At 36.2% G+C, this 27,775-nt stretch overlaps 1 protein-coding gene across 1 annotated transcript in view; it reads left to right on the top strand.

The window, feature by feature from the left end:
• The first annotated feature begins 6,002 nt into the window (after nt 1-6,002).
• CNTN5 (contactin 5) overlaps nt 6,003-27,775 on the top strand; it is a 515,333-nt gene continuing 493,560 nt past the window's right edge. Inside the window, exons 1-2 of the mRNA XM_006150105.2 lie at nt 6,003-6,024; nt 6,725-6,946. Of these exons, the coding sequence (XP_006150167.1) occupies nt 6,003-6,024; nt 6,725-6,946 (244 nt within the window). The remainder of the gene's footprint in view (nt 6,025-6,724; nt 6,947-27,775) is intronic.

The raw sequence follows: 27,775 nt of genomic DNA, 5'->3' as shown, positions 1-27,775 counted from the left end.
ATAGTGAAGAGAGAGTTAAGGAAAAAATGATGTTTGAGGTTGCTGGATGCAAGAAATTATGTGCACACAGAATCCAGTCCAATTCCAGCTCATGGAACTATCATTCAGCATTTCTGTTGCACTGGCCTCTCCTTTCCTGGTTAAAGTGACAGCCCTTAGAGTGATGAATGAAAAGAGGTTTTTAATTCTGAGCACGATTTCCCAGATGTTCTATCTCAGAAGTAGCCTTTTAGCAATGGAGGTCAGGAAACTTTTAGGTGCTAAAGCAGAACCACACAAAGGAAATTAAGTTGTTTTTTGTTTGTTTTTGTTTTGTCTAAAATGAAGAGAAAAAGCATAGAGAACAAAACACTAAAGACTTAGAGTTGGGTCCAAGTGACTGAGACTAGAGTGAATGTTGAATTAGTCAGGAAAAGAGCTGGTGTTTATGAATAAGGTCATCGAAGGGGTAGCTTAGATGAAGAAGAGAGCTTTCCTAGATAGCACCAGTATTTAACAGTTGAGGATGAGACCACCAGGACACATTAGCAGGGGAGGGAAGGAGTGGCCAGTGAGCTGTGACTATAAACACGAGGTTGTGGTATTTTTGGAATCACAAAAATGAGCAAAATGTTTAAAGGAAGGGTAAACTGTCAAATACTGCTTAAAATTAGTACAGTGTTAGTATAGTGCAAATTAGTACAGTGTTAGTATAGTGAAAATTAGTACAGTGTTAGTACAGGGTTAGTACAGTGGAAAATGATCCCTAGATTTAGCAAGGACTTATCATTTTTAACTTTGAAGAAAGTCATTATGGTGGAGTACTTCTTTAGGAAAACTGTTTGGAATAGATTCAAACAAGAATGCGAGGAGGAGAATCAAACACAGTGACCACCTACTAGCTTTTTCAAGGAAAGTAGGTAGAAGAGCGTGTAAGGTTGAGATGGCTTTTTAAATAAAAGGTAAAGACATTTTTGTTTATATTATGATATAATCGACTAGGGACACAAAAATTGATGCTGAAGGAGAGATGGAGGGAATTTTCTGGAGAGATGTCCCTGAGCACTCAAGATGGGACACAGTGGAATTCAATGTACACAAATAGAAGTCTCGGCCTTTCATAGGGGCATAGATAGTTCATTTGTAGCAGATAAGTAAAACTAAGGAAGTCTGGGCTGACATGCAGTTGGTAGGAGTAGCTCACAGTCATCAAGAAGACCAAAAACATGTGGACCTTGATGAAAAAGAACGAGATGTAGATTACTCATCCTGGAGAGTGGGGGAAATTTAAATACACTAGGAAATGCAGTAATACTGTCTGGAAGCTCGAGAGGCCAACCTGACTTTATTATCTTGAATTGAGATCTTTAAGTGTGGGGTTTTGTTCTTCTCCTGCTACTACCTTGATAGTTGGATTTAAGTTAGCCTGCAAAAAGGGTAAGCAGCAGTCACCGAAAATGTGAAGAGGAGAATTAAAGTGTCTACACAATAAATAGTCACTACTATGTATTTTTTTCCCTATTATTTAAACTGACAGAATAATTGTAAGTCATACATTCTTCTGTGATTGGTCGAAGTATTTCATATTTTTAAACACCAACCCTGAAAATATAAATTTTATGACCCATCTTCATTTTGTGCCAAAATGCTAGAATGTGAAATGGAAGGACTCACAAGATATCATAAAGTCTTACTTTGGTCTTCAGGTGAGCAAATATCTACTGTTATCTACTCTTCTGGATGATTTCTATTGTTGAAGCTTACCTGAACTTAACTTTTCTTCAGCATCCTTATTAGTGTATCTTTTAGTTCTACTTCATTAAGAAACCTGGTTTTTATCAGAAATCTCTTGCATTAAACAAACTGATTTGGTATAGTTAGCATCTACTTTTAAGCAGCTTAAAGTAATATCAAAATAGTCAGTGTATTGTATATGGAAGTCTATTTAAGTTTTTGTAAATAAAATACTTAAGACATGTTGTAAAAAAAAAAAAAAAAAAGGGTAAGCAGCAGCATAGGTGCAGGGGCATTGAAGGAAGGGGTAGTTACAATCCAGGACTCTATTCTGGAGACGGAAAACTTTGGGAATTGAGAGGGTGCAGGAAGGTACAATGGTATTAGGATTAGTAGACTGTAGAACTTGGAAGAGGTTATGGAAAGAGGTAGAATAATCAGATGGACAGAAATATAAGTTATTGACTTTAAACATAGGAAGGAAATGTAGTTTTTGTTTGTTTGTTTTGTTTTTTTCCCTAAGCAGAGCTCTGTACTTATAACATAATTCAGTCTCCCGAACTTGAAGGTTTAACTAAGTCCTGTAAATGAAACACCATTTTCTTATGTATTTATGTTACGTATCTATTTTCTAGAGTTCGGGAGACCAGAACTTGGATAGAAGAGTGTGGAAACTATAGATGTCAGAGAGAGGGTGTAGACAGCTCAGAGGGTATCAAGTAGGAGAGATAAAAACATCTCTAAGAGGAGAGACCTCATTAATTGACAGTTGCTCTCACACCATGAGCCTGATGGAATCCACAGTCTGAGGCTGGGTGGGCACATTGAATTAGAATGGAAACGCAGTGTGGAATTTGCAGACCCTCTCCAGGGCTTAACCCCGGCTCCAACCCGCATTCAGGTCCTTCCTGCAGTGTGTGTACAGAGCAGGCAGGCAGCTTGGATGCTGCTGGTGCCCTCTCTGAGGGCTAGCCTGTACTCACTTGGCCTTCATACTGGTCTTGCACACTGTTGACTTCTCTCTTATCTGCATGGAAAGACCCTCTTCCCTTCCTTTCAGTGACATCCCACGTTTCCGTTTTGCCTCTTTCATTTCCTTTCCTTTCCTTTCCAGGTTCCACTACCTCTGTTTTCTTTTAAATAGTGTGTTTTTCAGATTTCCTTTTTTAAATTTTATTTTTTCTTAATATTTCTAAAATTTGCCTTAGAGAAAAAGGGAAAAGGGGGTGGGAGGGAATGAGACAGCAAGCTGCGAGGTCCGAGACTCAAATTGTGGTCCGCCATGTGGTAATCCAGCACCCGAACCACCATGTCACCTGCCGGCCCCCCAGGATTATATTTTCAACACTCTTATTTTTTATTTTACATACTGCCATGGCAAATGTATCTCATAGTTTCAATAACCATCTATTTCGTTAACATTTAGTAATCTCTCCTGAGAATCCGTATGCCTCTTCTGTTTGCAGAATCTTAGAATGAACATGAATGCCTTAGAGGCGCTTCAGGCTCTCCATCTGTCCAAAACTGAATTCATGGGCTTTCATTTCAAGCACATGCCTCTTCCTGCACTCCTATCCATTCTCTGGTGGCACAGGATATGCTGTTTATTACTTTCCTCCTCTTGCCTCCAACCTAACTAATCCATAATCTATTTTCTTTAAGTTTATTCAGTTCCTCCGTGAGAGAAGGAAAGAGAGGCATCCCCAGCTGGGTGTTCCTGCCACAGTGCAGCCCCAGCCTCAGCAGACCTAGGTCACTGGCATGTGTACAGGCACCAGCAGGCTCAGGGAATTCTGGGACATGAACCAAGACCTGTGTCATGTGGGTTCAATTGCATTACCACTGCGTCACCACCTGGCACCTGTTTTATTGATTTTATTCTCATATAGATAATCCCTCTATTCCTGACTATAGCTTTAGGCTCTTGAGTAGTTGCTCTTTTCGTCTTGTTCCAATGTGGCACTGAAGCCCGAGTGATCTCTCTGAACTAAAACTTAAGTTGCTCTTCCTTCCATTCATACTCTTGTAGTTTAGCCTGGCATCGAAGGCCTTTCCGCATTGGCCCCTCATTTATTTATCTAGCCTTTCCTCACCTCTCACCTCTCCCCTTACTCACTAGGCTTCTATCATCCACCAAGCAGGCCGTGCTGCCTCTCCTTTCCAGGTTTGTATGTATTTTCTTCCTTTGTCTAGAATATTTTTCTTGGCCTACTCAGGGCTCTACTCATAGGTTTCAAGACTATGTTTAGACAGAAATTTTTCTGCAAAGCATTCTCTGATGGGCCTTAAGGATACCTCACGCATAGTAAAGAGTGCATAGGTCACTGGATTTACTCTGTATCACACTGGATTAAAATCGCAAGCATCCTTACCTGTCATCGCCACAAGATTATAACTCCTTGAAGACTGGGGTAGTAATGTCTTATTTACCTCCATGTCCCCATTATTTGGCGCCTACTAAACTCAGTACAAGCTTCTTGAATGAATGCATGATAAGCGAATTGCCTAGTTTCTAGCAGCAACTTCGGGTTGTGATTAACTGACGAAAAGGGATCACTACTGCAGCAGATGAAGCAGATTATGTAACAAATGAAGCCCTGGTGTACTGCACATGGCGAACGAGCATTCGGCGCCGCTCTATTCATGTGGAATGACACAAGCCGATTTCTGTACCACTTGGACAGTATGTGTATATATATATATATATATATATATAGTTTGTTAAATATGTATGTTTATTAAAATATATAAAATATGTTTGTTAAAAAATATTTATTTATTTACTGATTTACCACCACGATGGTGATCTTGGTTTTTTCAAACCTCATTGTGGTCTTCTAGTTTTCCACTGATTGTCCTTCTATCTTGATCTGGCTTTAAGAACTGTAATCTACATTCTCATTCATTATTTTAATTTTTAACACTAGCCCGAGATAGTTTTTTTTTTCTTTTTTCTTTGTATAAATGAGCAAGTCAGGCTGTTAAAACACAAAGCAACAAACTGCACTGAGAAATGAATAGGTTCAGAAACTACAACTACAATCTACCTTAAAGGAAAACTCATTCTTTTTTCATTACTTTACACCTCTAGGTGCCAAAACCTGCATTTAATTCCAGGCTTTAAAGGAGATTTTATGTCTACCCATAATCTGCTCTCATATCGTTTGCCCAGGAGAGGTTAGCTATCTTCAGTTAAAATTGATCCACCTTCACCAGACTTGTAGTTGAAAAGCAAAGACTAAAGGACATGAATCTTTTAACAACCCCTGATGGGCTTGGACTTCACATATCATGCTCATTTTAAGTGTAGAAACAGCTAAAAATACACTCTTTTGAGTTTCAGAAAAACTGTATTTACAATTTCACAGAACAGATAATGTTAAACTAAATTTGATGCTTAACACCTAAAGTGTCATTTTCAAATCACAGAAATACATCTTGTATTCCAAAATATCTCCATGAGGCAGTATGACTCTTAAGTAATTTTAAGAAAGCTTACTTACAAAGATTCATCTTTTATATCTGACTAACGGTGATTAAGTTCAAACATTGGATAGCTGAGCAAAAATTCCTGATTCCTTTTTGTGTGTGTGTGACATGTTTGCGAGAGGGACCATGTGCTAGCCTGAGAGACAGAGACAGAGTGACAGAAAGTGAAAAATCACCCCTCAGGGGAGGATGACCATGCCACAATCCCTTCTCCTCCATTTTCCTCTCAAGGTTTTGGACACATATGCAACATATACCTGGTGTGAGTTTTAAGCCACCAGGTCTGGGACTCGAACTGTGGTCACCTACGTGTGAGTCCAGCAGCGTAACCATTATGCTATCTGCCAGTCTCCAAGTTCTTGATTCTTAAAAGATTTTCTAAGATCAGCAAATTATCTAGTTCCATTGATATTATCATAAAAAAATTCCAATTTCTAATTGTTCTTTAGAATTCATTATTTAAGTGCTTTGTATTTTTAAAAAACATACATATATGTATGCACACACATACCACACATACACACACACACACACACACACACACACACACACTTCTCTGTGGACATAAATGAGAGTTTGTATAATCTATTTCAGAAACTACATGCATGTTTTCTAGCCAAACACCATGGGAATTAAAGTGAAACATAGACATTTCTCAATAATCAATAAAAGTGGGAATTTCATAATAGTATCTCCACTTGATAATATTAAGCTATGTAAATCCCCTAACAAAATCTACACAGTAAGTTCCGTTCAATATGTTTTACGTTCCTTGGCAAACTTGACTGCTTTTCAAGAACATGACGTATGACTTACAGCCTTGTAGAAATTTATGTGCTGCCTTAGACACATTTCCTGCTATGTGATAAAGATCCAATGTGTATTTATAGAATGAAAGTTAGAATGTGAGCTGTTTTTTTCTTTCCTTTCTATATTTTTTTAGTAACGAAGCAAATTGATCTAATGTATATGAATGACAATTATAGTATTAAGGCAAACTAAAATTTAATTATAAAAAATGTTCCTCCTTCTTTCCCTCTCTTCCTCTTTCATTCTTTCCTTCTATCCCTCTTTTCTTCCCTTCCTTTCCCTTTTCTTTTCTTTTTTTTTTTCATTTTTTAATTTGTTACAGAAGTCCAACATTATAAACAATAGAATTTTGGAAAACATTTATAAAAAGTAACATTTTTTTTTTTCCATTCTCCATACAGTTTAAATTTGTTTGCAGCTCCGGGGAAGGTTTTTCACAAACTTTGCCAAAGAAATAACTTTTGTGTGTGTGTATGTATATATATATATATATATATATATGCGTGTGTGCCCAAGATCCCGAGAGGAGAATGGAGTAGAAGGGATTGCAGCATGGCCATCCCCCCTGGGGATTGATTTCTCGCTTTCTGTCTCTGTTTCTCTCTGTCTGGCGAATACATGTGCCCCATAGCAAAAACTTCTCAAAAAAAAAAAAAATTCATCTCCTCAGAATTAACCTTTAATTATTATTATTATTATTATTGTTTTACAGACTATTCCACAGCCCATCCTGGTCTCCCTACTTCCTATGCTGCTTTGCTAAGAATTAAGAAGAGTTCAGCCTCATCTGTCTTTGGTGCGAAGAGCAGACCACGGTACAGCAATCCTTCCTTAGGAACGCTGAGTGTTTCTTCACCTGGCTGGCGAGGGGCCGCTCAGCACTATTATTCCCCTGTCAATCTTTATCATTCCTCAGATGCCTTCAAACAAGATGGTAAGCATTAAAGAAAAATCGCATGTGATGGAGTTAAACAGGAAAGGAAAGATAATTGCAGTGGTTGAGACTATTGCCAGTTGGGAAAGAGACTAAACGCAACTTGGCTGAAAGAAGAGCAGAAAGGTTTTTAAGAACTGGAGTGAGGGCGAATTGGCCAAAAGAATTCTGACATCACCTCATGTTTAAGATGTTTGATAATCACAAAATGTAATGGTGAAGTAATCTAGCAAATTGGACCAAAGTAAGGACACACATATTTTTCAAATCAACAATTATGAACTAAGTAACTTAGGGCAAGTTTCGTATATATTACAATAGAATATGTGTGCCAGTGTGTTCACAGCAGTGGTTTTCATAATAGCTTAATAAGAGAGGCAATCCAAATGTCTACCGGAAATACAATGAATAAATTGTTGAATAACTGTGCAACAAAGTATAATTAAGCAATGAAAAGAATTAGTTTATACTTTTATTTTTTTGAGAGGTTTTTGCTATAGGGCAGGTGCGTTCGCCAGAAAGACAGAGAGAGACAGAGAGATAGAAAGTGAGAAATTACCCCCCCCAGGGGGATGGCCATGCTGAAATCTCTTCTCTTCCATTCTCCTCTTGGGATCTTGGGCACGCACACATATGCAACCAATGTGAGTTTAAGCCACTGGGTCTGGGACTCGAATCACAGTTGACTTCATGGGAGTCCAGCGACATAGCCATTACGCTAACTGCTGGTCCCAAGGATTAGTTTATCCTTACAGTAGTTGGTGCTATACACAGTAATGAGTGAATTTCATGAAGGTAATATTGTGACAAAGAAGCAAACCACAAAGGCAACATATAGTATCTTTTCATTTATACAAAATTCAAAAACAAACACAATGCTATAGTATTAAATGGATACATCCTTGTTCAAATTTAAGAACAAAGCACAATTGTCAGAACAATAGTTATCACAAGTCAGGATGATAGTTAACCTTGAAGAAAAGAAGGGAGATGCAATTGGAAAGTGGCACACAAAAGAATCAAGAAATCTTTGCATTTTTCTCTTTCTAAACTTGGGTGGTTATTATTTATAAATATTGTTATGTATATATATATATATGTTCATCTGTATATATTTAAAATCTTTTTTTTCAAATATATTTTGAAAGGTATTTAAAAAAAAAACATAAAAAAGGATAAGATCACATGGTGGCACACGCATGAAAAACCATGCTCTTTAAGAATTCCAAATGAGAAGTTTTTGGTTCAAGTTTTAAGACCTCTGTAATTATGCTGGGCTTATATTTGCCCATGATTCAGGGCTAGCTAAAGTCTGGGTATGGATTCTGGCATAAGAATCCTATTGGAAGTTCTTTCTCTCATCTCTGTCATTCATGGAAGAGATAAACTTTAAAAAACAAAAACAAAAACAGAAACAAAAAAAAAAACAACTATGATGGAAAATGGAAGGATGTTATTACAAATATTGGAGGTCATCTGTGTTTATTTATTGGTGCTTATCCATCTAGGAGATAGGGATACTTTCTCCATGTCTCCATGAGTATATTCGTAATGATTAACTTTCAGGTCCTGAGACAGACATGGCTGGATTATAAAAACGGCAAGAGACTTGAAGATGACTTATTTCTCAAAGGGGTAGAGAATGACTTTACAGTTGATATTTCTAAAGTAAATGCTCTAAGAAAGGGGAGTCAATGAACTATGGTCAGAAACCTTTCTAATGTTTATCAAGCTAAAGAGAATATTAAAGATAGTCTTGGTAATAAATTAGTCTTCTGTTCTAAATATCTCTCAAAAATTTTTATGCATTTAATTATTGTAGTCCCATCTTGTTTCAAGTAGAAGTTAAGTTAGCTCACAAATATATAAAAATATGGCTAGAAAAATTAAAATGCATGAAAATGATGAAATAATTAACTTTTGTACAAATAGAAAACTAATTCAAAGTGTTTACTGTAAATGCCTATAGACATACTGCGGGCTAGTCCTATGTTGAGTAATTAGCAGCCATGGAAAAAGAATGTCTGGTCAGTTACATATTTTGCAGTGTTTCAAACATTAAGATGGAATAGTTTTCAGTAGACACATGACTATGTCTGACAGCAGGATCAAATAATTTAATTATTTTTGGAGAGTCTTCGCTAAGAGTTTATTATTTTAGGGGCCAGCAGGTGGTATGGTGTACAATGTAAGGTACTAAACTCTTACATTGCTGACCATGGTTTGATTCCTTGACCTGGCGGCTTGCTTTCTCTCTCTCTCTCTCTCTATGGTGAGCACATGTGCCCTGTAGCAAATTCAAAAAATAATAATGATAAGCAAAATTAAATGAAAATAATAATTTTTAAAAGACTTTTATTTAATATAATAGCCAGTGACCAGAGCATTATTTCTACTATAAACATAAAAATGAATTTTATCTATTGCAATGAAGGCAGACCAAATTCAAAAAGCAACCACAAATTGAGAACTAGTTCTCTAAAACTGTACCCCATAATCTCTACATGCAAATCACTTGCGAATCTTGTTAAAATAGAAATCCCTTTTCAAAATCAGGAGGGGCATAGTTAATCTCATTTATTAAAAAAAAAAAAAAAGGAAGCAAGAAACTCCCAGCTGATATTGATGCTGCTGGCCTGTAGATTGTACTCTGAGTAGCAAGAAGGTTCTAGCTGGGAGCCAATTTAATATGCTTTAAGTCCCTCTGTCCTTCTAGTTTACCCATATTTTAGAGTATCAGGAAGAATGGATAGTCTGAGTATTTTCCAAGTAATCGCTATAACTATTGTTTTCTCATCTGAGCATTTGTTAGATCTTGGTGAAATGTGACTTTGAGTTTGTTCCCTCTGACAAGAGTTTGACATATGGCTTTTGTCAGGTAATTCCCTTTAGCCTTAATAGAGAGTAAAGCTGAGGTTGACATGCTCTTGTGAAAAATGAGAAAACTAACAGAGCCTGAATAGAAAGTCATCCCACTTCCCTTTTCAAAATCAGGAGGGGCATAGTTAATCCATTTATTAAAAAAAAAAAAAAAGGAAGCAAGAAACTCCCAGCTGATATTGATGCTGCTGGCCTGTAGATTGTACTCTGAGTAGCAAGAAGGTTCTAGCTGGGAGCCAATTTAATATGCTTTAAGTCCCTCTGTCCTTCTAGTTTACCCATATTTTAGAGTATCAGGAAGAATGGATAGTCTGAGTATTTTCCAAGTAATCGCTATAACTATTGTTTTCTCATCTGAGCATTTGTTAGATCTTGGTGAAATGTGACTTTGAGTTTGTTCCCTCTGACAAGAGTTTGACATATGGCTTTTGTCAGGTAATTCCCTTTAGCCTTAATAGAGAGTAAAGCTGAGGTTGACATGCTCTTGTGAAAAATGAGAAAACTAACAGAGCCTGAATAGAAAGTCATCCCACTCCTGCTCAGAGTTAAGCCAAGAAGTACCCCAGATGGAGCAAACATTTTTCTGATAAATGTGAAAACTCAGTTTCCAGAGCAGCTGAGAAAACCTTGCCACTTCTGGATAGACAACCTGGAGAAACTACCCCTCCCCCCCACACACACACATACATATTTACAAGGAAATAGAAAGTATATTCACTATAGCGTGTGATAAATGGCAAAAATTGGAAACAATGCAGAAGGGGATCAGAAGGGGACTGAATATATAAACAGAGCTTTTTACTTTATTGAAAACTAAAACCAAATGAATAGAATAGTGTTTCATTCTTTATGAAACAAAAATCAAATATACCTGAGAATATAGTGGTAACTGAACAAGGTAAGTTCTATAATATTACATATAATATGATATCATTTGTATTAAACAATTACCAATAGTATATACTATGTCTGAATACATATACAATGCAATTTTAAAACATGAACTTGAGACATCAAGCTGACTACAGTGTTTACCTCTGAGGACAAAGGGAGAACAAGAGCAGGAGAGTAGTACCAGGAAAGGGGAGATGAAATCAATTTAGTGATACCTTATTTCTTTAAAATGTACATGAAATAAATTTGATGGTATCTGTACTACACATACCCTAAAACGGCTTACAGGGACTCCTACTTCTGGTATTTACAGCATACTTCCTCCCTCTCCTATGGGCCAATGCTATTAACTTGCTTCTGGAGAATAGATTATATATTATGGCAAACATAATGGAGTATGACTTTCAGCACTGGGTTACTTTCAAGAAACTGGCTTGTCTTTCTCTCTGGCTTGTTCATGATGATGGAAATCAGCTCATGCTGGGAAATGCCCTGTTGAGAGGCCCATTGAGAATGGCCTCTAGACAACAGCTCAAGCGTAATTGAGGCACTCAGTTCAACAGCCCTTAGGAACTGAGTCCTGTGAGTTCACAGGTGAACCCTTGCAATGAGGCAGAACCAGAAAACCAGTTAAGCCACATCTATCCTGACCCACAGAGGCTGTGAGGTAATAGACACAGAGCCTTTGTTTATCTTGTGGATATCACATCTCTTGTCCTCCTGCTGTATTTGCTACAGAGGATTCTTCCCACAGTCTCATCATTTTAAAGTTTCCTAAGTTTCATCTATTTTAATTTTGTGTCATCTTGTAATCATCTCAACAGGATGGTATTCTTTTCTAGGCAGCCAGTTCCTATATTCAGCTAAGATTTGTTTATTCAGGTCCTGATTATGCATTCTTCTTCGTCCTCCTTTATATTCTCTACCAAGCCCACTTTTTAGTTTTGTGTGTTACAGTAACAGATGCTGAAGAAAGACACTAAAATACAGGCAAATGCTGCAAGTAGAATGATCTATTCCAATCCTCCTACTGTTGTATTAGTTAATAGTTAATATTAAATATGTTATATTGGTTAATTTGGTTAGAAATTACAAAATAAAACAGAAGGAAAATAATAATTTCATGATAGCTTCCTGTGCCTATATATCAACTTTACTAAATTTTAATATTTTGGTAAATTTGTTTTGATGTCTTTTTTTTAACATATAGAAAGATATTACTTTGGACATTCTAAGGTTTTTTTCAGTAATAACATTGAATTTTTTTGTTTTATTTATTATCATCATAATCTTGTTTATATTACATTGAATCACATATAACTTTACAGTGTATTACATTTCTTTTTCCAGAATACCGTGCATATCAGTCAATACAGAGACCTTAAAATCCCATTTCATCACCCACAGCTTTTCATTATTTTTCCTGATCATCATTATCATTATTATTATTCCAATTATTTTTTTAAACAGTCAATCACTATTTCTCATTTTTTTTGTAAAAAGACTTTACCCATCATGAAATACTTCTCAGACCAATCCAGTTGAGAATACTATATATGTCATTATCAACAGGTAATAAACCATATCTATGTCCTACTAATGTCACGCTTTGATGTTTAATTTTGACAAGTGAGAGCCTTCTTGCTCAGATCATGCCCCCTCCTCCTTTCTGGTATTAATAGAAGCATAGGCATGTATTAATATTATTTCTATATGTTCTTGACTGTGTAGGCTTATAGACTAATCCTTTCAAATTTAATGTAAATAATACTGTACATATTATTCATGACCTACCCTTTCTGGATTGACATTATGTCCCTAAGATTCATCTACTTACAGTTTTACATTCATTTTATTTCTTATAAAGGATGCCACTTTATTGTTATGCTATACTTTGGAGTTTTTAAAAAATATGTATTTAGGTAGTTTCTTTTTTTTAATTATTTTCATTTAATTTTATTTATTCATATATTTTATTTTAGTTTGACCAGAGAGAGACACAGAGAAAGAGAGAGAGTAAGAGAGAGAGAGAGAGAAAGCAAGCCACCAGGTCTGGAACTTGAACCGTGGTCAGCCATGTGGGAGTGTCCAGCACCTTAACCACCACACCACCTGCTGGTCCCTAGGTAGTTTCTTTATATCTGACACTGATGTTACAATGTCAGATGAATGTGCTTTGCATGTCTCATTGCTAATTATGCTAAATGTGCCTCAGAAGTACTGTTTTTGCATTCAAGGATATGTAAAGTTGGAACTTTCTGGATATGGTCAAATTGCTTTCTCAAGTGACTGTTACTTCTACCAACATTGCATGAGTGTTTCCATTTCTATAAGTGGTCATCAACATATAGAATTTTTTGCCTATTAATTTTAATATGTTACTTTATCATGGTTTGATGTTGCATTTCCTTAACTAGTGAAGTGGAAGTGTTGTTTGTCATCCACATATCTGACATTCGATTTTCCCTATATGTATATTGCTTACTCATATATTTTTTTCTATTTCATATATTTTTGACTATTTTTTTCTAATAGGATATTTGTCCTTTTATTCTTCTGTAGAAAATGTATAATTCAGATGGTCACTAACTGGGTAAATGGATTACAAATCTCTTCTCTCAACATTTCACTTGTTTTTTTACTTTGTCAGTAGTACCTTTTTTTTCTTTTTTTCTTCTTAATTATTTAATTAATTTACATTCATTCACTGAGCATTGTCATAGCATACAAAATGTGATTTCCCATCCAGAACATACTGGCTTAATCATACATGTTATCATCAATAATTTTCCATATATATATATATATATAGGTGTCTACAGTTGTTTTCCATTCCTTTTTGTCCCAAATATCAATATAATGATATTGATTCACAAAATTTCTTAAATAATCTAAATACTTTCAATAGCAAGTTCAGCTGGTATATACATATCTGTGAATTTATTTCTGACTTTAGGCATGAAACTCTTGAGTAGTATGAATATACTATAAGATAGCACCTAGCTCAAGACAGAAAAAAACCTTAAAACCAGAAAAACAAAGCTTAGAAAAAAACCAATAATGTTTTAGTCAAAAGTCATTAAATAGGTATTTTTTAATGTATTTTTTAATTTCAAGAAAAGCAATTTTAGGTTTAATAAATCAAAGAAATGCTAAGGAAATTTGCTTAAAACTTAAAGCCAGGAAACAGGATGATATTCTGTTCAAATAGTAGGTACATGAACCTATCAGCAGGTCAAGACAGGAAAAAAATCCTTAAAACCAGAAAACAAAGCTTAGAAAAAAACCAGCAATGTTTTAGTCAAAAGTCATAAAATTCTATTTTGCCAGTTCAGTCTCATGTACTTTCTCTCTTCTGTTGTGGTTTGATATTCCTTATTAAATTCTAGGATATAATATTCAACTCCAGCTTTGTCCTTACTATTAGGTTGGCCATTTTCTTACTGTTTGACCTCTTACTTCTGTGTGTCTGTACATAATTTTCCTGGTATGGCACTCCCTTGAGAACTTCTTAGAGAACTGTTCTGGTGTTGGTAAATTCTTTTGGGCTTTGTTTATCTGAGAATGTTCTTGTCTTTTCTTCCCATATGAAGGATAATTTTGCCAGATACAGAATTCTTAGTTGAAATTGCTTTTCCCTTAGCACTTTGAATATATTTTCCCATTCTTTCCTCGCTTACATTGTTTCTGAGGAGAGAGTCTCTGTCAGCTTGATGGGATATCCTTCGTAGGTAACTTGACGCTTTTGTCTTGTAAATCTTAGTATCTTGTCTTTGTGATTTTGGTGGATCTGGCTATAATGTGTCTTGGAGAAGATTTTCTTGGGTTGATTCTATTTGGGGTCCTTTGTATTTCTTGGGTCTGGATCTTTGAATGCCTCTCTAGGTTTGGAAAGTTTTCTTGCAGGATTTCATGGAATAGATTATCAATGCTGTCATGCATCTTTTCCCCTTATGGGATACCCATTATATGGATGTTTGGACGTTTGATGGTTTCTAGTATTTTTCGTATATTGTTCTCATGTTTTGGGGCAATGTTCTCAGTCTTCGTGGAGGATTTTTCTGGGCCAGTGATTTTGTCTTCTACATCTGAGATTCTACTTTCTGTATGATCTAGCCTGATTCTAATACTTTCAAGGGAGGTTTTGACTTCATCTTTATAGCCTTCATCTCTAACAGGTCCATTCTGATTTTTTTTTAATAGTGTGTATTCCCTCTTTTAGATCTTGCAAGAATTTCCTCACCTCCTGGAACTCGTCAGCTCCTTTCTCCTGCCTCTTCTACAGTTCATTGTCTCTCTTCTCTTTGATCTCTGTTAGGTTTGTCACTATGAAAATTCTAAATTCTTTATCTGACATTTCCATGAGTTTCATTGTACTGTCTGAGCACAATAAAGAATTAGCACAATAAAGAAGGGCCTTGAGAGTCTAGAGAATACTTTATGAATAAAATTAAAAGAAATAATGGGAACCAGCAGGAGAATGGAGGGATTGTGGCGTGACCATCCCCCCTGGGAGGTGATTTCTCGCTTTCTGTCTCTCTATAGCGAAAGCCTCACAAAAACAAACAAACAAACAAGAATAAGAGTAAAAGAAATAAAAAGACACAGGGAGACACAGAGAGACAGAGAGAAAAGGAGAGGAGACAGAAGTAGCAGACAGAAGTAGCATTATGCACTAGAAATAAATGTGGAGGGAGAAGTCTTAGCAGAAAATCTTCATTGTTAGTCCTTGAAAGCAATATTTCACAGCTAAAGTTCGGGATTCAGCTCTCAATAGTATCTTTTGTTGAGCAAGTTTTTAAACGAAATAGAAATCAGGAAATAGAAATACCATTCTTTATAGTTTATACTTTTTTTTTTGGAGAGATTTTCACTGTAGGGCGCGTGCGCTCGCCAGACAGACAGAGAGAGACATAGAGACAGAAAGCGAGAAATCACCCCCCAGGGGGGATGGTCACATCGCAATCCCTTCTCCTCCATTCTCCTCTCGGGATCTTGGGCACGCACGCATACGTGCCCGGCGTGAGTTTTAAGCCACCGGGTCCGGGACATGAACCGCGGTCAACTACGTGGGAGTCCAGCGACATAGCCATTACGCTAACTGCTGGTTCCCTATAGTTTATACTTTTTATATCTTAATTAAAAGTCTTCTTACCAGGGACCAGCAGTTGGTGTAATGACTATGTCGCTGGACTCCCATGCAGTTGACTGTGGTTCCAGTCCCAGACCTGGTGGCTTCAACTCATGCCAGGCACCTGTGTGTGCGTGCCCAAGATCCCAAGAGGAGGATGGAGGAGAAGGGAATTGCGGCTTTGGCCTTTTTCCTTGGGGGGGGTTTCTTGCTTTTTTTCCTCTCTCTGTCTTTCTGGCAAGTGCACGTGCCCTATAGAAAAAAATCTCAACAACAACAAAAAAAAAAGCCTTCTTATCTTGAATTTTCATTTATTTCATTTCAATAAAAAATTTTGATTTTCATAATTAGGTATTTAAATTATATAAAATTATTTTGGTATGTTATATGAGGTAACTTAAAATCACTTACCTTTAGTGGTCATATTATGCAATTTAGTAACAAATGTCAAATTTGATTATAGTATTCCACTCGAACAGTGACAAATCCCATGTAAATGTAAACTGTTAAAAAATAATTTCCACGTTCATGGAACATATCTGCATCTGCTGTATTCTGTATCCATTCAGAATTAGAAAACATCAAAGTGCCTAATTCTGATTAATCTCTTCCCTTTAGTCAGATCACTTTATCAAAGGTTATTTCCTCTTGGAGCAAACTCAGTGATAACATGTTGATTTTAATGTGTGTGATTTTCTAAAAATAAGAAAGCTTTTCATTACATTTCAGTCTAGTCCTATGCCTTCACGGATATCCTCAGGTGATAAAATTAAACGACCATCAGAATTGTCAGTAATCTTGAAGAGTGGAAATGCCTGTTCTCATTTCCTTGCTTTTGATTATTTGGCTGTAGTTTGATAATCTACTGTAGATAAGGCCCTATCCAGGAATTCAAAAATAAATAAACAAATAAAAAGTCTAAATCCACTGTTCTTACTTTGCTTGGCAATGAATACTTGCTTGTGAATATTGTGGACAGGGCCTGATCAGGCCCATGTAATTCAAATGCTGTACTGTGGCCTTTCTCAGATCAGACTATGGTTATGATTACGGATGTTCAGGAAAGTCACAATAGTCAATCATTGACACTTGATTGGGGTAAGGAAGTAGAGAAAATAAATTAAGAAGACTGTATGGGGTAGAGTTTATCAGGGAGAAGAAAAATGGAGCAATACAAGGAAGAGTCTGCTCTCTAGAGTCAAGAAACCACAGAAGTTTTCAGTAATATTCTGCTTCCAACCTGCTAGTATTATTGATATTTTGGCTCATTGCAAATTGTATCAATGCAAATCCACAGACCTAAGTAATATTACCTGCTTTTTAAAAAAAAAAATAGATTTTTAAAGAATTATGCCAAAGTAGTTGTTTGAATAAAAGGAGCAGCATTTAAGTGATTCTAAAAACTAAGGTTTAAATTGGGACTTTTCATGATAATACAAGTTAATTAAAAGCTCTTATGAATTTACACCTCAAATTCTTGCAGAGTATGTACTTTATATATATTTTCTCTTTTTTTAGAGAGATTTTCCTATCGGATATGCACGCTTGCTGGAGAGACAGAGAGACAGAAAACAAGAAATTACTGCCCAGGGGGATAGCCACTCTACAATCTCTTCTTTTTCATTCTCCTCTCAGGATTTTGGGCACTTATGCACATGTGCCTGGCTTTTTTAAACTTTAAAGGTTTTAAACTGCAGGGCCCAAGATTCAAAATGCAGTTGACAACATGGGAGTCCAGTGATGTAACCATTATGCCATCCGCTGGTCCCTTTATATATTTGATATAGGCAAGGATTTTTTTATTTATTTTTTTGGAGAGGTTTTTGTTATAGGGTGCATGCGCTCACCAGACAGACAGAGAGAGACAGAGAGACAGAAAATGAGAAATCACCCCCCAGGGGGGATGGTCATGCCGCAATCCCTTCTCCTCTATTCTCCTCTAGGGATCTTGGACAAGCACGCACACACGCCTGGAGTGAGTTTAAGTCACCGGGTCCGGGACTCGAACTGCGGTCGACTACATGAGAGTCCAGCAACATAGCCATTACACTAACTGCTGGTCCCTTAGGCAAGGATTATTAACCACCACTGATACTGTTCCTCTCTCTGTAAATGAACAGTCGATAAACTGGTCTTTGACTTCATCTTTTTATTGTTGTTGTTATGGTTTTAGTAGGAGTAAAGTTATTAAGTGTAGGATATATTTTATTCTCCTGTTTGTGATGAGATGGTTAGGTTAAAATACTTAATCTTTTTTGCAGAAAAACCATTAGATTAAGAGTGGTTCCAGTTAGAAAGTTCAGATTTTTACTAGGTGGAGCAAGTTCCTGAGAATCAAAATGCTTCTTCAGGTGAAAAAATCGTGGGCCATAAAGGCAGTAGAAGTGCATTTTTTCCTACTAAGGCTAAGAACATAATTTTGACTGTCATTAGCTCCTTTTGTAGTAAACATAGTCTGCAAATTTACATAACCCTCTGAACTCAGGATTTTAGAATTCCTATCATTGCTTTTTACATTTGGAAGATCCACTGCTCTCCACATTTGTTGCCTCATATCCTCAGTAGTTTTGGCTAAATTTCTTTTGGATTTGCCTTGCCATGTGGGCAATAGCATAAAGACTCAAAGCAACCTCTGTACTGAGCACTTTATTTTGTTTCCTCAAAGTAACATTTGCTAATAAACTAGAGATGATACACTCTTACATAGAACACCATGTTAGTTTTTCCCAGTTAAAAAGTAAAAACCCTATTCTAATAAAAGCTTACAATGTCATGACCACTCATCAAAACTTAATTATATTACATTTTTGTTTTGTTTTTAAAGCCATTATCATTGTTTCATATTAGTCTATTTTCTCTCCAATTTATCTATGTGCTATTTCAGCAGAGACAACTTCATAGTCTCCTTATCCTCTCTTAGAGCTTAGAATACTGCAAGTTAACTAGGAGCTTAATAAATATTATTAAATAAGGGGATATCTTGATAATCACTGTTTTTTTTTTTAATCTGAATTCAGGCTAATATTTTAGCAGCATCCTTTCTCACTTTCCCCTTCTCTCTCTCTCTCACTTTGTCCCTCTGGTCAAAACTGAAATAAGAAAATATGGGAACCAGCAGTTAGCGTAATGGCTATGTCGCTGGACTCCCATGTAGTCGACCGCGGTTCGTGTCCTGGACCCGGTGGCTTAAAACTCACGCCGGGCGCGTGTGCGTGAGTGCCCAAGATCCTGAGAGGAGAATGGAGGAGAAGGGATTGCGGCGTGACCATCCCCCCTGGGGGGTGATTTCTCACTTTCTGTCTCTATGTCTCTCTCTGTCTGTCTGGCGAGTGCACGCGCCCTACAGTGAAAATCTCTCCAAAAAAAAAAAAATTGAAATAAGAAAATAAAGTTAAATAAAATATTTTAAATTAAACTGTGTATTTTTTATTAAAAAGGATGAAAGAGCAATGTTCTCCATTGGTTGACAAGGTGGTCTATGGTTTGAGTTACTATGAATGTTATACTGTGTTGGTATATTCTGATCATTCTCATAAGTGATAGTATTTCTGAATCATCTGACCTTTCCTTTATAGTTCTACTAGAAAATTAGAAAACCTATTAGACTTTTACTTAAATTGTATTGTGTGTACAACACAGTGCCACACTACCTATGAAACATTCATCACAGTGCTTTTAATAAATGACTGCTTTTTAAGTCTTAGGAATTTTTAGTTTTAGAAGTAAAGTTTTAGTTAACAAAGAAACTTAATTTTAGTATTTATAGGCAGCTTGGGCCAGTAAGTGTTGTCATGGATAAGGCACTGGATCTCACATGGCTGACTATGTAGTTTGAGTCTTGGACCCAATGGCTGAGGAATACACTGGGTGCATGTATGTACTCAAAATCCTGAGAGGAGAATGGAGGAGAAGGGATTGCTGTGTAGACATCTCCACTGGGGGTGATTTCTCACTTTCCTTCTCTCTGTGTCTCTGGTGAGTGCATTCACTCTATAGTAAAAATAATAAAAATAAACATGAAATTCAAGGTTAAAGAAAGATTTGGATATTTTCTTTCAGAATTTATCTTAGATGTTCACATAATGTGAAAAGTTTTTTTTTTTTTCACATTGTTGTTGACTATAACTATAAAATGAAATTTCCAATGAAGCATGTTGAAATTTTTGGAAGCTAACATATAAAATACGCTAAAGTCATTGTAGAAGTTATTTTAAATTACTGTATTGGACATGATAGGCTGGTATTTCCCCTAGAGTATAACTGATATGCCTAGGGAACATTACATAAATAAACTAGACAGAGTGATTAATTGGAGATACCCAGCAGGCAGAAAGGGTTGGGGCCTGACATTATATATAACCTCTGAGAAAAAAATGGTCAGAGAGGAAGTAGTTGTTTAAAAGAGAATTTAAGTCTGACAATCGGGCTTAATATCCTTATAAAGAATATCCTATCAGACCAACCTCAGATGTGTAAGCAGAAACCTTACAGGCTGGAAGGGAATGCGATGACAGATTTAAAAGGCTAGAAGAAAAACATTGTTATCAAAGAATACTATACCCAGAAAAACTATCCTTTGAATTGTAAAGAGAAATTAAATAATTCCCATACCAACAAAAACAGAAGGCACTCACCAATATTAGACTGACTTTTCAAGAAATACTTAAGGAAGTACTACCTCTGGATTTGATAACAGATAAATAGTATGATGAAAATACATGAAGTTATAAAATTCAATAGAATGATTAGAAAAAGAAGAAAGAAAAATGATCAAATCCCCATCACTGTGAAAAACTTGCAAACAGCCAAGAAAACAATTACAGAAGAAAAGAGGAGATAAAAAAGAAAACACAAAACAGCCAGGAACAAACAAAATGGCACATGCCTATTTGCATACTTTAATAATATTAAACGCAAATAGCTTGAACTCTCCAATTGCATTCAAAAGATATTGACTAGTAGAGTATATCAAAAAGCAGGGAAGAGTCAGTGGTATGGAAGAGTCAGTTGGATCCCACATGGTTGACTTAGCCACTTGGAATTCCAGACTTGGTCTGAGAAACACAACCAGGTACATATGGGTGTGCCCTAATTCCTGAAAGAAGAAAAATGAACTATGGCATGGCCATCCCTTCTAGAGGGTGCTTTCTCAACTTTCTCTCTCTGCCGTTCTCTGGTTAGTGTACATGGCATAAAGGAACAGGAACCCTGTTTATGCTGCTCACAAAAATTACACCTCATTGGTAAACACACACAGATGAGGTGAAAAGTTAGAAAAAATGTCATTTTATGCAAGTGGGAACAAAAAGAAAGCAATAGTAACTATTCTGATAACAGACAAAATAGATTTCAAGCTAAAATCTGTAAAAAGAGACAAGTAATATAGGGAAATAAAGAGTTAGCAATCTATTTGTTTGTAAAATGTAACCTCAAAACTTAGCAACATAACACAACAATGTGAATTTTCTCACATTGTTTGTGGGTGACAGTAATATAGTAGCAACATAAGATAGAAACATAACATAGATAGAAACATAACAGCTAAACTTGAAACAGTCTTCATAGTTAAAGATTTTATCCAATAAATTTTCCTGAAAAATAAGGTCTTGCACCTGAAAGTTAAAAAGTGCCAAAAAGAATTTTTTTCTATAAAGTTACTAACACCAAGATATATACACCAAAATTTTGCAAATTTGAAGATGAGTAAAGATTTTATGAAAATAAGTGAACAGTCCTGTGGTCATTCTGCATAAATATCCAGCCACTTAAGAATTAGTAAAGTCAGACCTCGCCACAGTAATGTTCACTATCATCAGGGAGTGGACGAATGTATGGCATGTCATTAGTGAAGATGGTAAACACCTAATTTGAATCCCAGCTGTATAATTTTCAGTTATAAAGATGAAAATAAATATTTTAACCACATAACTAGAAATATAACACATACGAGCTTTATGTTGGTGAAAATAAGAAACAGAAACAGAAAACTGCAGTAAAGAGATTAAAAATGTTTAATCTCATAGCAATAAGAACAATGAATAAGAAACTGAATTATAATTTACAAAACAGAAAATTTAGGGGATAAACTTTGGGGGGGGAAGTAAGCATAAATATGTTAATTTTATCATCCTTTGTAGCAGAGAATCAACAGTTAATTTTTTTAAGAGATATTTTTGCTATAGGGCATGTATGCTTGTCAGAGAGACAGACAGAAAGTGAGAAATTGCCCCCAAAGGGGAGATGGCCACACCATAATCCCTTCTCCCCCATTCTCCTCTTGGGATTTTGAGTGGGCTTACACGCACACTGGTCCGCCGTGCGTTTTAAGCCACCCGGTCCTGCTCTCAAACTGAGGTCAGCTATGTGGGAGTCCAGAGATGTAACTATTACACCATTTGCTTGTCCCTTAACAGTTAATTTCTAAATTGAAATAATTTTCTTCCAAAGCAAAGGCCCTCTTGAAGTATGAACCAGATAATAACTACTGGTATTCTACAATAGATTCAGCCAACTACACATGTCTAGCAGTCTGTTAATAAAAGATCTGATAAAGAAAAAGTCCACTCAAAACATTGCTTCTATGAGAAATCCTCATTGAGTAAATGGTCTCTGCCTGTATCAAAGGTTTCCAAATAATTAAAAAACAAAACAAAACTTTTGATTTATTGGTTATTAAGGTTTTTGTTATGATTCACTGTCCTTTAGGTTTTGAAGTTATAAGTTATTACAAATTCCATCAAGTTAAAAAGTGCTAGGTGTAAGGACACAGCTTTAAACAATGCATCAGCATGACCAGTAAATGGATTTCTTTACTGAGGGAAATTGAATCACAAATCTGTCTGAGTGTAACTGTAATAATAATAACTTCTTGTATGGAGCTTTAGAAACTAATCTCTTCAGAAATAGAACCATGACTAATTACCCTTTACTGGAGACTGGGAAGCTTAACAAAGATAAGTCATCCTATACTCTCTTTTTGTTTTTTGAGAGGTTTTCGCTATAGGGCACGTGTACTCCCCAGACAGACAGAGAGAGACATAGAGACAGAAAGAAAGAAAACACCTCCCCAGGGAGGACGGTCATGCCACGATCCTTTCTCCTCCATTCTCCTCTCAGGATCTTGGGCACACACGCACATGCACCTGGCATGAGTTTCAAGCCACCGGGTCCGGGACGCAAACCACGGTCGACTACGTGGGAGTCCAGCGACACAGCCATTACCCTAACTGCTGGTTCCCCATCCTTTACTCTTTATAGTGAACTTTACTTTTAAGACATTTGGCTTTGGATTCAACAACAACAAATAATATAATAGAGTCATTGACCAGGGCTATGTTTCTTTGGGAACTGACAATAAACAACAAATGTATCATAATAAAATATCTATTGTTCAGATTACCCCCATACAGCCCACAGTTTAGTAACTCTTACCCCTCTAATTTTCCCAAGACTGGTAAACTTGTAATGATCTTGTTCTATTTTGACAGTTTTCAGAAGCTAAGATTTAGAACCAGAGAAAATGAGCTAAAATCAAGTATTTTCTATGTGACTAATTTTTCAGACATCTCTTCTTAGAAGCTCAGCGTTGCTGTCTTTCATTAGAAATAATTATAATGCTGGGACCAGCAGTTAGCATAATGGCTATGTTGCTGGACTGCTGGACTCCCATGTAGTTGACCGCAGTTCGAGTCCCGGACCTGGTGGCTCAAGCTCACACCGGGCACATGTGCATGCATGCCCAAGATCCCAAGAGGAGAATGGAAGAGAAGGGATTGTGGCATGGCCATCTCCCCTGGGGGTGATTTCTTGCTTTCTGTCTCTCTGTCTCTCTCTGTCTTTCTGGTGAGCACATGCACCGTAGAGCAAAAACCTCTCCAAAAATAAAAAAGAAATAATTATAATAATTATAATGCTGAGTCCAAGAATGAGATTAATGTGCACATATGTGTATATAACACATATATACATGACAATACTTATAAATTTTAAAGCATAAATATAATGATAAGAAGAAATAATCATACTATTAGTAAAGAAATTCTGTTTTCACCTCCATATTGTCATCTCTAAGTAAGTCAATAATGCTTGCCAGTGAAATTGTTACATCATATTTTGCTTACAAATTTTTCAGCATAGGGGTCAGCAGGTGGCATAGCAGTTAAGGTGCTGGGCTCACATGGCCAACCATGATTCCAGTCCTGCACCCAGAGGCATGAGACTCACACTGGACACATGTGTGTGCATGTCCAAAACCCCGAGACGAAAATGAAGGAGAAGGGTTTGCTGTGTGGCCATCCACCCAGGGGGCAATTTCTTGCTTTCTTTCCCTCTGTACCTGGAGCAAGTGCACATATCCTAGAGCAGAAATCTCTCTCTCAAAAAAAAAAAGGAAAATCATTCAGCATAATACCTAGCATACAGTAATTATAACACATGAAAATGTTATTATTTAGAGTAAATATGGTATATGAAGTATTTGAAAATTCTAATATTAATACTACAATAATAGTACTGCAAAAAAGCCATTATTATTTTAATTTTTTGAGAGGTTTTTGCTATAGAGTGCATGCACTCACCAGAAAGACAGAGAAAGGCAGAGAGATAAGGGAGAAAGGCATCCCCAAGGAGGATGGCCATGCCGCAATCCCTTCTCCTCCATTTTTCTCTCGGGATCTTGCGCGCACGTGCACACGTGTCTGGCATTAAACTACCAGGTCTGGGACTGAAATCTCAGTTGATTACATGGGAGTCCAGTGACATAGCCATTATGCCAACTGCTGGTCCTGGAAGGCATTATTATCCATAATTAATAAATTAGCAGTAGAGGATCAAAGGAGTTATTTGCCCAGGGTTAGAAAATTATAGTACTAGCATTGGAATTTATGTCTGACTCTGAAGCTCGAGTTATATAAAACTATAACAAATGTTTATTACACATTAGTTTTATACAGCATAGATATTTATAGTGTTAATTTAAATAACTATATTTATTTAAAAATAAAAAATGATTATTTTTCACAATTCAATCCTGCACTTTAATTCTGAGTTTTATACATTTTTCTTTTAATATTAATGTGTGTATGTATGTATGCATTTATTTATTGTGATTTTCAAGTCACTTGATCTAAAACTCAAACTGTGGTTGGTCATGTGGGATTCCCATACCTTAATCACCACACAACCTGCTGGCCCAGTAAGATAAGATTTTATATGAAGAACTGATGTTGAAAATTTTTTATTTGTTGTTACATTATAGTGAATTTATAAGAATTTAGAAAAACACAAAATCTTTTTCATAAGAATCTCTAAACTTTTGTAAATTCACTGTGATGTAATGACACATAAAAATTTTCACCACAAGTTCCTCTAGTACTTTATTTATTTTCCTTTCCTTAAATACAAGTGTTAAGTTGCAGCAATATTATTTGGTATAAATAAATATATTTTGGTTGCTTCGATGTACTATTTTGTTGCAGCTTAAGAAACTTAAGCTAGGTTGTCTAGGACTCAAAAGAAAATTCTTGTCACTGTACCCCTATTTTGAGCACTCAATTTGTATTTAGTGAATGTTTGGAATACTGTGAACACTTTTATTTTGTTTTTCTCAATAAATGAGACTTAAGTATATATAAAGAAAGCAAATCAATTTACTGAGAACCCATTCTTCTAAATAGGGAGTATGCATTTTCTCGGTTTTTGTTTTTGTTTTTTTAATTAAGCTCAAATGTCCTGGGCATTTATATTTGTACTTCTGTGCTCTGGTATTGTCTGTGTTTATTCATTGAGTATGTAAATCTCTAACCATTCACCAGAAATACTAGAAATATATCTTTCCTGCAATTGTCCTCTTCATTTATGTAAGGCAATGGTTTTAAATGATGGTGATTTTGACCCCATCATACATTTAACAATGTCTGGATACATTTCTTCATGACAGAGCATGTGTATGTGTGAGAGAGTGTGTGTGTATGAGAGACAGAGAAGAACCCTCCACAGCACTGGCCATGTCCTGGTTCTCTTTTTCCAGTTTTCTACTGCCATGGATCCTGGGCTCTTGCATGTTAGCCCAGAGAGTTTCAGGTTGACCAGACTGGGGATTTGAACAATGGTAGTAACCATGTGAGTCCTGTTTGGTCTTGAACAGTGATTACTGCTGTGCCACCAAACCAGCCACCCCTTGGATACATTTTTGATTATTGCACACTGGTGAGCCATGCTACTAGAATCTACCGGATAGAGGCTAGGAATGCTGGTCAGCATCTTAGAAGATTCAGGGCAGCATGTCCCAGCAGAGTATTTGTTCTAAAATACCAATTATGTTGAGGTTGAAAAACCTTAATCCAAACCTACCATGAAATCACACTTATGATTATTAAAAATAAAGTGAAAAGTTAGACTTTTTTCAAATTCATAGTTTGGAGTGCTATTGATTGATTCTACATGCACATGATGTTCTAAATTCTTACATAACTGCACATCAACATGATTACTTCTCTTCCCACCAGCATATATACTCATCCTTTCTCCAGCAGACTTTTTATTTTTAGGTTTTGCCATAGGGCATGTGTGCTCACTGGAGAGAGAGAGAAAGTCAGAGGAAAAGTGAGAAATCACCTCCAGGGGGATGGCCACTACAATCCCTTCTCCTTCAGCACCTTACCACCTTCTGATCCCCTCAGCAGACTTATTCTACAAGTCATATCAAGGCTGATGTTTAAGGAGTTTTTTTTTTTTTAAAAGAAGTTTTTGTCATAAGATTCATGCATTCACTGCAGAGAGAGAGAAACAGAGAGTGAGGGGGAAAACAAGAAATTGCCCCCCAGCGGGGATGGCCACACTACAGTCCCTTCTCCTCCATTCTCCTCCTTGGATCTTTGCACTCAGGCACACATACCGGGCATGATTTTCAAGCTACTGGGTCCAACACTTGCATTTGGCCACATGGAAGTCCATCGACTGTTTGCTGGCCCTTAAGGAGTAATTTTATTCCCATTTTTTCCCATAAAATTTTTCTTAGCTTTAAACCACTTTTATCATAGGATTTCTCTAAATATTAGCTAAATGAAAGAAATAGAATGTAGAAACTGGCATATATTAGAAAACGTGTTTTAAGTGTTTTTTCTATTTGACTTATTTATTTTGCCTTTTTATATTCTGATCTTTTTATTTACTATACTTATGTATTGATTGAAGATTCAGTTTTATGTAGTTTTGACATTTTGATTAATTTACTTTTTTGAGGACATGTATCATTTATTGTCTAAGAATATATTGAACTTATATGGTTTATATAATTTCTTCCATACACTCCAACATTATTAGTCTTCAAAAGTTAATAAAAAATTAAAAAGTTCATGCATGGTATTTAAAAAAAAAATTGCATCACAATACTGTGATTCCATTTTTCTAAGAACTGTTTTTTTCTTTTTTGGAGAGGTTTTCTTGTTATAGGGCGTGTGCGCTCGCCAGACAGATAGAGAGAGACAGAGAGATAAAAAGCGAGAAATCACCCCCAGGGGGGATGGCCACGCCGCAATCCCTTCTCCTCCATCCTCCTCTTGGGATCTTGGGCACGCACGCACATGTGCCTGGCGTGTTTTAAGGCACCGGATCCGGGACACGAACTGCAGTCGACTACATGGGAGACCAGCAACATAGCCATTACGCTAACTGCTGGTCCCTCTAAGAACTTTTTGAAGTCCCTTCATGTGTTTGAAGGAATAAATGAAGAATGCAGCAGGACCAGCACTTTCCTATGTGTAGCTCCCAAGAGACAAGCTATTAATTTGTCAATTTTCTTTATTGTATTGTTATTTTTAACATTCTAAGAGTTTTATAGACAGGCTTTTAAAAATAATATTTGTATTTAATATTATTTTCCATAGGTCTGTTTTAGAAGATTAAAACAAAGATATGTATTTAGA

The sequence above is a fragment of the Tupaia chinensis genome, unplaced genomic scaffold (assembly GCF_000334495.1).
Source record: "Tupaia chinensis unplaced genomic scaffold, TupChi_1.0 Scaffold000276_2, whole genome shotgun sequence".
Classification (NCBI taxonomy): domain Eukaryota; kingdom Metazoa; phylum Chordata; class Mammalia; order Scandentia; family Tupaiidae; genus Tupaia; species Tupaia belangeri.
This window is presented reverse-complemented; position numbering and strand designations above follow the sequence as displayed.